This window comes from Protopterus annectens, chromosome 4.part0 (assembly GCF_019279795.1).
Source record: "Protopterus annectens isolate FY-2018-M chromosome 4.part0, PAN1.0, whole genome shotgun sequence".
NCBI lineage: Eukaryota > Metazoa > Chordata > Ceratodontiformes > Protopteridae > Protopterus > Protopterus annectens.
Window position 1 is genome coordinate 939856122 of NC_056733.1, and position 12503 is coordinate 939868624.

The window sequence follows — 12503 nt, forward strand, 5'->3', positions numbered from 1 at the left end:
AGAGCAGCAACAGTGGTGTGACCAGTACTACTGGATGGTACACAGCCCTGGTAGTAAGGATAGAGCAGCAACAGTGGTGTGACCAGTACTACTGTATGGGACAAAACCCTAGGAAGTGAGGATAGAGCAGCAACAGTGGTGTGACTAGTACTACTGTACGGGACAAAACCCTGGGCAGTGAGGATGGAGCAGCAACAGTCGTATGACCAGTACTACTGTATGGTACAAAGCCCTGGGCAGTGCAGATAGAGCAGCAACAGTCATGAGACCAGTCCTACTGTACGGGACAAAACCCTGGGCAGTGAGGATAGAGCAGCAACAGTGGTGTGAACAGTACTACTCGATGGGACAAAACCCTGGACAGTGAGGATGGAGCAGCAACAGCTGTGGTGTGACCAGTACTACTGTATGGTACAAAACCCTGGCCAGTAAGGATAGAGCAGCAACAGTGGTGTGACCAGTATTAGTGTACAGTACAAAACCCTTCGCAGTGAGGATAGAGCAGCAACAATGGTGTGACCAGTACTACTGTACGGTATAATACCCTGGACAGTGAAGATAAAACAGCAACAGTGGTGTGACCAGTGCTACTGTATGGTACAGAAGGATATATGAGGGATCTGAGGTGAAAATGAAAAAAGAAACTGGGCGGAGTCCTCTCTGACAACGTCTGTTTGAGCAGAGGTACCAGGCAAGGGTGTTATGTTTCCCCTTTGTTATTTGCATTATGTATATAACCGCTAGCAAAGAAAATAAGGGTCTCATAAATTCAAGGATATAATTGGTATGGTAGTCAGGAAAAGCTGGCTCTATCTGCAGATGATGATATTTTATACCCAAAAAAACAGAAAAGGACATTGCAGTGTTGTGGAACATTTTGAGATCGTTTCAAATCTTTTTCAGAATTCAAAATTAATGAAGCTAAAACAGTCAGTAGCTGTAAATTATGTACCCACACACAAATTGGTTCAGCAATATATTGGGGGGGGGGGATAAAAAATGAAATATTTCAGTGTGGTTAAAAATAATTCTGGTGTGGAAGCTAAGGATATGTCGGAAGAGACTAAATAAAAGATAATACAAAAACCGACAAATTGGAAGCTCTATGTTATGGATAGTAAGATACAAGCAATTAAAATGTTTTTAGTCCATTTAGTTTTGTACACAGATCAAGCATATTTTTATCAACCAGTGTCAAAGTTATGTATAGCAATTAATAAAGAGCTGAAGGATTTTATCAGGGAGGGGAAGATGGCAAGATTCATGTGGGATAAGCTGATTCTTCCAATAGAACAAGGCGGATTGGGGTTACCTGATATGAATGGGTATTTCAAAGCTACACAGTTAAGGGTCGTGTACATAGCACAAGCAGAAAACTATAATTCAAAGTGGAAAGGGATGATAATGAAACGGGGGGAAGCTCAAGAAATGAGTGGCTGCAATTTTGGATGCAAATCCTTAAGGAGAATAACAGTAATCATACAGAATATTATATTCATAAAGCAGCAGAAAGTATTTGAAGAACTGAGCCAACATGGGAATGGAGGAAGGAGATTCTGCCGGCAGGGATGACTGCAATTAGGAATACAGACAATAGGTAAGAGTGGGCTTTATTTATTGCAGAAAATTGGCAAAGAAACCAAGGTATTGGGAGCAAATAACTACAGGGGGAAAGGTAATTGAATGGGAAGACACAAAGAATGTATTTGGACTGCAGGTTAGAGATTGCCTTCGCTATCAAGGATTTATATCAGAGTACAGGCAAAGAGAAAGAAAGAGGGGGTCCTAAACGAAAGATGAAGACTGATAGAGCTTTTAGTAGAATCTAGAACAGAAGCTGCTGTTAAAAAAAAAAAAAAAAAAAGGAACAATTAGTAGAGCATATAAAATATTGCATGATAACTATAAGAATCAGAGGAGGTTTAAAAGATTGGGAAGAGACTGGCTAAGCAATTCACAAAGAAAATTTGAGGTATATATGTATATCTCCTAAATTTGCAACAAAATGTAGAAGATTTAGGATTTTTGCTTGGAAATGTTTACATAGGTATTTTTAGACTCCAGGAAATATTTCCTCAGGTAGACAGCAAATGCGTGATGGGGAAGAAAAAGCTAACTGGGAACATATTTTCTAGGAGTGTAATGAGTTGGCAGACTTCTCTAAGAGATGCACTGGGTGAGCAAATTGGTGTATCTAGGGAAATGATTTTTCTGAGCTATGATACCGAATTGAAATTGCCTAGACACATAGTAAGGCCTTGTTGAGTCTAGTTATGGTGGCTGCCAAAAAAAATAAACAATTACTACAAAATGGAAATCAAAGTCTAAACCAACTGCATTAGAAGCAGTGAATATAGTAACAGAGATAAAAGAACTGGAATTGGGATCTTTAGAAAAAAGTATGAGCAAATTACATAGAAAAAAATGGGAATTTTGAGAACACATGCAGGGGAGGAATGCAGTTTGAAAGAAGGCAGGATTTGAATGAGCTATGTAATGTTTGACTGACAGTGATTGGGTAGATTATAAGTGATGTATAATGTCTGCAGCTAAAAATGGGATGCACAGTGGTAGCGTTGTTGCTTCACAGCAAGAGGTGCTCCTGTTTGATTCTTGTCTCGGGTGCCTTCTGTGTGTATTTTGCATATCCTTCCAGCATTCGTGTGGGTTTCCTCCGGGTGCTCTTGTTTCTTCCCATGTCACAAAGACATGCATCTGGAATGTTTCTCCCTGGGCCTCTGCTGAAAATTGACTTTGTTCCAAGTTGGACTTTCCTGGTAAACAAATGTTAAATAAATAAATAAAATAATGTTCTGTTCTTATGTTGCAGTATTCTTATCATGGAGATTCACTGCCAAAGGCAGACCAGACATTTGGCCAGTATGCAAAAGACTTTAACTACTGCAAGGTATGTGGGACATCGCACGTAAGCCATAAAAGTGACATTCACATGCACCATCCTCAGAGCTGCCAATCCGAATGCCATCTACTATCGTCTATGTCTGCTAGCCCAAGTTGTTTGCTGGATGCAAAAGTTTAGATAAGTGCCCCATTGGGGGTTTCTTTTATATTTTTCTACTACTTATTTGCTGTGAGGTTACATGTCATCCAAAAAGAGCAAATGTCAGTGTGGAAGACAATTTCCACACAAAGACAGTCACAATCAGTGTCTCTTCTGCTTACGACCCAACCACGACCATAAGTCGTGCCCTCTCTGTAAAGCTTTCATTCCTAAGACCCCACGTTGCTGCCTTTCCTCTATTAATATTTATGTTGACAATCTAAGGCTGAAAAGGTCAGCGAGTGACATTATGGAGGTTAGGTCATGGTCTTCTGCTGAGCCTTCTGTGAAGAAGGCTAAGAAAGTTAGGCCTGAAGCTTCAGCTGTGCCTCCCCAATGAAAGCCTGGAGAGCCATTCAGATTTCGACTCTGATTCTAAGGCGGGTACCAATTTGGAGGCCATGTCCTTGGAGGCTTTACAGACTTCCACTTCGGGCAAACAGGAGGAACCAAGGCTCATCATTTTGTAAGGCCCTAGAGGTATTCCAAAATTTTAGTAAGGGAGGCTGTACCGACGAATGCCATTGAATGTAGGCCTCCATCTGATCCCTCCACCTTTCACATGGCTGATGATGATCTTAAAAAGAAGCAGAAAACCAGACATGTTTCTGCTCCTCAGGACCCACGTACTGATTAGCAAGCTTTCACACAAGGCTTGTTCAATGCCTTTATGGCCCTTAAACCTCCCTCAGGGGTTTCTCTTCCTAGTCCTTTTACTTCTTCCCCACAGAAAAGGATCAGAGTGCAGGATTTTTCTGAAGAGGAGGATTCCTCAGAGAATGAAACTTTGGCCTACCCTGCTCAACTTACCTCCCTTTGGAGTGTGCCTCCCCTGAGGAAGAGTCCAGTGGCACAGAATTTCCTGGTGAAGATATCGCCTTTGGGGAGACTGTTGCCAGGATGAGGGACCATTTTAAGTGGGACTGCTCTCAGGTTTTTAAGGTGCAGAAAAGGTACTATGACGTGCTTCAAATGGATTCTCCTTCTCCTTCTGCTGTGCCTCCAGTTTTACCAGCTTTTCTTGATGCCTTTTCTTCTACATCAAGGACTCTGGACTGTCAACCCCCTGCCCCTAAAAGGGTAAATGTCCATCAGCAGATCCAGTGACCATTTCTGTGGCTGCTGATAAATAATCTAGACTATTGCCATCCACATCTCTTCTCCCGTCAGATAAAGACAGTAAGTCCATGGAACAATTGGGGAAAAAAGGTTTATACCTCTGCCAGCCTAGCTTTCTATGCCATCAGTTATCAAACCTGTATGACCAAGTATGATTTAGCTCTATTTTTATGGGCTACCCAGCTTCTTCCTGAAGTTAAGTCACAGCTTTCGTCACTTCTGGGGGGCTTCCTCCCTGGTGGCGTGCCACTCCATTAAATGCATCTGTGATGCAGCTGACGCATCTGCTAGAGGAGTTGCATCTGTGAAGTATTCATAAACCCCTGCAGTTTTATTCTTTATCTTTTTGTCCCCACACCTGCAGACCATCAGACTTCTCCCAAATAGACTAGACCCCATATATTCCCTGGTGGTAGTAACCACTGCTGAATCCACCATGGCAATAGCGGTTACTCAGGAAGCCATAAAGATTGCATCTGATGTTCATCATTTGATTACCGATGCAGTATCCTTAGCTTTATGGGTCACATGCTGCTAAGGATGTAACAGCTCGCTAGCTTCCAAAGCTTCAGGGTGGTTTCCATGAGCCCAAGCCGTTAATTAGCTGAAGCTGCTCTGACTAACGGAGAGGTTTGGATGCTGAGCCCTGCAAAGCTTTCCTGCCCCCAAAGAGCATTTCTCTGGTACCTTTTAAGCATCAGTAGTCAGCTAATGATGATCTGACACTGGGCAGATAAGTTCCCCTCATGGGAAAAACCTTCCCCTTTACTACTTTTTATGGCAGAAATTGTACTTTTTCTATGAAGCATTAATTTTAAAGATAGAAAAAAGTGTTTTAATGGCCGCTACATAACTTTTTATTACTTTTAAATGGTAGCTTGACTTTTTTACTTTTGTGGATAAAAAATTGTTAAAACTTATTTAAAACTACATTTTCCTGTAGTAAAGGTTGTGCTGTTTTACATTTGGGGCTGGTGTAAGAGTTTGAAGTGTATTTTACTCTGTTTTAATGTTGAAAAAAATTTTTTTGACAACTTACCTGTTTTACTGACTTCTGCTACCAGACTTCTCCAGGAATCAGGCATCTTTTTCAGATTAAGCGTGGAACATCCTATTGGTTCTTTGGTTCTAGCAGGCTGTAAAGTGCCTCAGCCACTGATGGGGTGACTCTGTTGTGGTCATTTCTGGTTCATCGGACCATTTATCTGTTCGACCTGGCTCCCTCTGGTGTATTTCCCTAACCCTACTGTGGACTGGGAGTTAGACATGTTTTCTGCAGCTGTTGGGTGCCCTTTGTGGGCAACAGAGAGATGCTGTTGTCAGTCCTGGGAGAAGGGGCAGAGAATGCCACTGTCTCTCACCAGAAAGCAATGCCTATCCCTGGGGAAGTTTTCTCTGCAAACATGGATTTGTTTCTCCACAAATTCCTGTTAAAAAGAAACAAAAACTTAAGACATACGTTTTCTTCCTGTCTCAGTTACTCTCTAATTGGAAGATTTATTATAGATTCATAGGTAAATACCAGGCCATTTTAAGACTAGCCAATTTTCCTTCTTGTACTTGAATTCTTCTGTCCCATTTGGTTAGAGATTGGCCTTACCCATTATTGGGCTTAGCTAATGGTTTAGTTCCGGCCGTTGAGTCTTCCAGTGTGGCTGTTTCTGGTAAAATTAAAAAAAAAAAAAAAGATTCCCAGTTTTCTAAAGCGATTCAAAAATTTGAACGTCAAAATGATTGTACAGTGACAGACTTAGTTTTGTCTCCGTGTGATGCATGTGATTCTGCGTGCAGTGACATACTTAGTTTTGTTTCCATGTAATGCATGTGATTCTGCATACATTCACAGACTTTGTTTTGTCTCCGTGTAATGCATGTGATTCTGCGTACAGTGACAGACTTTTTGTCTCCGTGTAATGCATGTGATTCTGGGTATAGTGACAGACTTTGTTTTGTCTCCGTGTAATGCATGTGATTCTGTGTGCAGTGACAGACTTTGTTTTGTCTCCGTGTAATGCATGTGATTCTGTGTGTAGTGACACTTTGTTTTGTCTCCATGTAATGCATGTGACTCTGCGTGCAGTGACAGACTTTGCTTTGTCTCCGTGTAATCGTGTGATGCATGTGATTCTTCTGATGCTTCTTCCAAAACTGCTGATTCTGTGAAGAGTGTGGCTTCATTGAGTCCCTTTAAAGGGTTCTCATTCCCTGAAACTATTTCCAGAATGAATAATTTGTTTCAGTGGGAAAGATGTTTCTCAATCCCCAAGAAAGGTGCTATAATTTACTGAAACTAGAATGATGCTAAGGTACTAAGAAAGGTAGTATAATTTATTGAAACTAGAATTTCCAGAACCTACCCCATTTTCTCCTTCTTTCAGCTTTGGAGAATGTTTTTATCACCACCTGTAACTTGCCTGACAGCCTGCTGTCTGCAAGAAGGCAGATAGATTAAAAAAGTTCCTCAATTAAATTTTTATATACTCATCCCAGATCAGACAAACCAGCTATTGCTTTATTGAACCCAACTGCTGCTAAACATTTGGCTAATATTAATCCCTGTCCTTCTGATAAGGATGGTAAAGCTTTTCATGTAGTTGGGAGAAAAAAAGTACATTCTTCTGCAACATTTATTCTTAGGAGTCTCAGTTGTCAAGCTCATCTGTTAGTTCATGCTTGCCTCTTTTGAGAACATTAAGAATATGTTGGCATCCATTTCCTCTTCTGAAGAAAAATCTGATCTATGTAATTTGGTTGCTTCTGTTTCTCAAGTACCTATCCATTGTTTGAAATGTGCATGTGATTCTGCAGATGCCACTTCCGGGGCTGCTGACACTGTATACTGTTTTGAAGATGTTTGTCTGGCTGTGTTCTGAAAATTTCCCAGAGGGTGTCAAAAATGAAGTTTTTAATTCTCACGTGGATAGAAAGTTAGTTTTGGACTGTTTGCTGCACATGTCCTTCGTAAGTATGATGAGACAGAGAGAGACGATGATTCATGGGATTTCTCAGTGGATTTAATACTCCCCCTACTACCTTCTTGTAAAGTCAAATTAAATTGACCATTTTGGGAATCAAACATTGTAAGAGCTATGACTGGTAGTTTCTAAAAACTGGTGGAACCTCCCAGAACAAGGATAGTCTAAGTAGTCTGCAGGGCTGTTTGCAAAACTTCCCTCACCCTAATGTATCCTAAGTCATTCTAGTTTCCTTTTGCAGTGAGAGTCTCTTCTCCCTTTTTTCCAAGGGATCCCCCCCTTCCCCTGTCACTCACCAGACATAACTCTTTTTTTTTTTTTTTCACTTTTGTCATAGGTTCATAGGTAGGTACTAGGCTATCGGCCCAAGGGCCTACATAAGCCTAGCCAACAATGTTCCCTGGCTTACGCCACCCAAGAAAGTTATTTTCCTGTGCCACTGTCGAGCAGAGAAACAGAAGTGATCCCATGGGTGCATTTCCTATTTCCCATCCACTCATCAAGATTTTTCTTGAAGAGTGCTAATGAAGAACTTTGCTTGACATAGATGGGTAGCCTGTTCCAGAGTATGGGAAGTCTCTGGGACAGGAATCCATCCCTCCAGCATGTTCTGTTTATTGTGGTGACAAGGTTTAGGTCCCTAGAGCATGTAGCTCTGAGGGATTGGGATTTCTTTAGGTGTAGCAAGTCCAACAGCTCTGGGTTTGACATAGCTTTATATGTTAGGCAGAGATCACCTCTGAGTAGGCGATATGCTACGGAATAAAGCTGGAGTTTTTTGAGGCAGTCAGTGTAGGGCATTTGTTTGAGGCCGGTAATCCTGTTTGTGAGGTACTTCTGTGGCCTTTCCAGCTGCTGCAGATGTCTTGTGAGGTACATGCCAAAAGGGGCGTTGTACTCTATAATGGGTCTGAGTGTCGAGTAGAGGGGAACAATGACCTCTTTTTTCATGGAGCATTGACCCACTCAGGAGGTGTTTGAAGCTCCTCCTCCTCCTCTCTTAGGAGTAGGGTTTATTTAATAATGCTTCTGATACCAAGTTGTAAATTTTATTCATTGTCATTTTGTTATCCTTTGTTTTCTTGGAGTTTTCTGGTAATGTTAGATTTAAAAGCTGAATATCTTCACGTTCCTAGATCCACGCTTCTGAAGTTTCTGAACGTTTTCTGTGTCAGGTGTCATTGTCCATTTCTCTGCATTACCTTTTGGTTTAGTCACTGTTATAAGGGTGTTTGACAAGTGATTAGCTCCTGTGATAGCTTTCTGCTGACTGCAGAGTGATTTGCTGTTATGGAGAGAGGGAGTTCCAGTGATAAGCAGTGAAGCAAATGCATGGCTAAGTGTAATGAGATGTCATGAGAAAGTCTGGAAGAGTACAGTAAGCCAGACAGGTAACAACAGATTTCTATAAGTCGTAAAAGCGATGGTGTCGATAATGAAGCAAGAAAAAAAACTGTAGTGCAGGAGTCTGAGTCCGTGTTTATTGGGCGAAGAATGGCAAACGTTTTCATTGGACGATTGCTGTTAGACTAATGTGACCTTAAAAATGCTCTCTAGTAATGTGAAAGGCGTATGATATGGGGGGAGGGAGATGCCATGGCTGATGGCATTGAGCTGAGTTCTGGTAGACAGAAGCACTTAAAGCCAGGTTTCTCATATACTGATTAGCAGCACTGATGACACGTTATTGGATGAAAAGGTTAGTACTGCATGAGATCCACTCGGACAAGTCTAGCAGGAGAAACTGACATCTAGCCTATATATCGTTGCGCATAGTTATTTTAAATTGTGGGTTTAGTGGAAGATAGTTGAGCATCACTGACAAAAGGAGAACACAGGACAAACTAGGCCTTATGTTAAGATGAAAGGGAGTCTTACTGGAGTGGCATATCACTTTATAACAGCACGTTGGGAGAGCAGACAGAAGTACCATTAACTCAGAAAAAGAGCAGGGCTCTAACGACTAAACATAGAGTAAAGAAATGAGAATAAGGGTGAATTTGAGCCAAAATAAATCTTACCGTTTCCAGTCATTGATATGGTGGCTGAACATCTGCAGTCATTGTTTGTTTGTGAGTTGGCTGCTGCTTGGCACATCTGCACCCCAAACAGTCTTTGGCAGTAGAGCAACCAGCTTGATGGGATGGGAAAGTACTGCCTAGCAGCCTTTGTGCAGCCATAAGTAAATAACCAGCACAGTCAGGCCTTAGCATGTAACACCTAGAGGACAGAGTGTAGGTGGAGATATAAAGCTGGGGAAGTGGAAGGAAATTGTCCTTACCAGTACAAAGTAAGTATTACTTGTTAGTATAAACTGCATATACCTGTAGGACCTCCCAGCATGGTAAAAGTAACACTACTGAGCCCATTTGCATGGAGAAGAATCTGCCTTTTTACAGTATTACATTTTATGATTTTTTAAAGATGTATTGTCATTTTATTATGCAAGTCTTTTGTGGAGCCTTCCTGTGCTACCAGAAATGAAAATGTAAGTAATGGTTTTAGTTGCAACTTCTGTCAAAATGTTCAACTGTTTTATTTTTAAGGGTGCTGCAACACCTAAAGAATTCTATGCTAAGAACTCGAGGTGGACAGAAGGATTGATCTCTGCTTCAAAAGCAGTTGGATGGGGAGCAACACAGCTTGTGTAAGTGTCCTAACGCTGTCATTGAAACTGCGCCACAACTGTTCTTTCTACATATTCAACAGTAGCAGTGGATTTATACGTTGTTAGTCATTTAAATTAGTGCGGTATTACTGAACCTGCATATATCCTCTGTTGTGAAATGGGTAAATGAAGAAGTTTCAGATCTGTGCATTTTATTTAACACTTCTAGAGATTTAAGATTCTGCTTTTTTCTTGTTTGGCTTTAAGAAACTGGGTAGGTGTATTGCAAGCTGCTATTAACCTTGTGGAAATAGTTCTATTAACGTTCTATTTTTGGGAAATATGTTGCATTCAAAAGCAAAGCTGTTTAGACAGAACAACTTTTTTGTGTGCAATATCTTGTATATTTGAGGGGTAATCCTCAGCAGTACACATCATTAAGAGTGAAGATATAACTTGACATTAACTGCAGTTAATGTCCAGTCCAAGTTTATTTTGCAGTTTCCCATAATTTCTCATCTTTTCTTTACTGTGTTGTACATACATCCCCATACACTGGTATCAATGGCACATTCACCTTTGGTGCAGGAGGCATTGTGATTTTTATTCCCATACTAATTCGATGGATTGCTGACACTGCAATGCAGAATAAGTGGGGTACTGCACTCCCAAGTGTGTGGTCCTTCAGATGAGCCATTAAACCGAGGTCCCATCTGCTTAAGTTGGCGGTAGCTCATTTGGATGTAAATGATCCCGTGGCACTTAAAAAGAATAGTGGTCCTTTATATGTACATGTTTATATGTGCAAATTTACTCTCACACACACATATAAATATATATATATGTATATATATATATATATATATGTGTGTCCGTGTTGTACGTGTGTGTGTATTTATGTGTGTGTGTATATATATATATATATATATATATATATATATATATATATATATATGTATGCACACACATTTACAAATGTATACAGTTATTTAAATAATTTTCATTTTCAAGTTTTACACATCAAAACTTCCCATTTCTGCATTTTTATATTGACCCACACTCCTTTTTCCATAACCATAATCTAATTTTCTTTAATATTAGTGGTAATATCCATATTCCATTAAACTTGATTTAATTAATAATTTCATTCCATGTTACCCAAACTACATAAAATACTGTTATTTAAATCTGTTTTCAAATTTTTGCTTATGTTTTCGTAATATCCATGTTCAGTCATGTCCATATTTATATCTTCATAATTTTTGATATTTTCAAAAAAATTTTTACACGTAATTTATTCCATAGCTTTTTAACTATCTCACATTAAAAAAGAAAAACTTGTTCTGTAGTTTCTTCTCCACAATATAAGCATATTCTTTCTCATTTCCTTTTATAAGCTATGTTTGCATTAACGGGTCATTTCTTTATGCCCAATCTCTACAAAACATCTTTGCATTCAACCTTATATCTACACCACTTGTTTCTTTCTTTACTTGCTTTAATCTTTACTTCTGGAACATTTTCCCATGGACTAAAACGATAATTTCCTCGTAATATTATTATGCCGTATTTTTCTATCTCTTTCCACTTCATTGGTCTTTATTTTCCACTTTCTTGTCTTTTATTGATAATTCTCTATTTCGCCATTAAAATATTCTTTTTTTATTATGTCTTATATTTTCTCAAAAGTCCTAAACTTTAATACATTTGTCACTAATTTCTCATTCTTTTCATTTAAATATTTCAATATCTTATATAAATTTAATGAAGCAGCATAAACTATTGGATTTATCGTACCTAGTCCTCTTTATTCCTTGTTCATATACAAAACACCTCTTTTAACAGGATTTAATTTTGATCCTCATATAAAAGAGAAGAATATTTGTAATAAAGTTTTTCATATCCTCTAGGAATCATGGCAATACTGGATAAGTATGCTATCTTAACTCTTAACATTGAAGTAATCAAATACACTTTTTTTCTTATGTGCTAATCTGTATGTTTTCCATAATATACAGATATATTTTATTTCTTTTATTTCCCATCCCTTCTTATTTTCTTCACTATCAAAATTTGTCCCTAGAACAGGCATTTCCTTCATAGAAAATTGTACACTTGCTATTTTTATTGTATCACATTTTCCTTTGCACTTTTCTTTATTAAACATCATATCTCTTTCCTTTAAACTTTCAACTAAATAACTTATTTCATATACTGTCCATTTTAGTCGCTACAATATCTTCTGCATATGACATCATAACTGAAATTCGAAATTTTGTTTAAATTTTATAATTTGCATTCTTCATTTTCTGGTTTACCTATCTAGCTGTTGTATTCATAACAAAACAAGTAAAATACGATTGACAGGACACACTTGTCACTTACCATTATTCAGGTATAGTTCTTTATTTAACCATCCATTAAATTTGAGACTCTTATTTTGTTATTCGTATAAGCTGTTCCTACACACTTGCTTGATTTTGTTATTAATATTATACATATCCATTATTTTCCACAATGTCATGCTGCATTGATTCAAATGCTTTATTAATGTCACTTACCATAAGTTTTATTTTTTTTTTATTCTATTTATTTCGTCTGTGATTTCTCTCACTATAATTATTTCTTGACATCCTTTTCCTTTTATACCATAGACAACTTCCTCCATTATGTATTGCATTTTATTCCTAAATCGCTTTTGTATTATTTTTATAACTATCTTATAGTCTGCATTATTTAA

At 38.7% G+C, this 12503-nt stretch overlaps 1 protein-coding gene across 2 annotated transcripts in view; it reads left to right on the forward strand.

Annotated features, from left to right (window-relative positions):
* HIP1R (huntingtin interacting protein 1 related) overlaps positions 1-12503 on the forward strand; it is a 2955354-nt gene that overhangs the window by 2561793 nt on the left and 381058 nt on the right. For both annotated transcript variants that reach the window (XM_044068914.1, XM_044068915.1), the window contains exon 27: positions 9702-9802. In XM_044068914.1, the coding sequence (XP_043924849.1) occupies positions 9702-9802 (101 nt within the window). The remainder of the gene's footprint in view (positions 1-9701; positions 9803-12503) is intronic.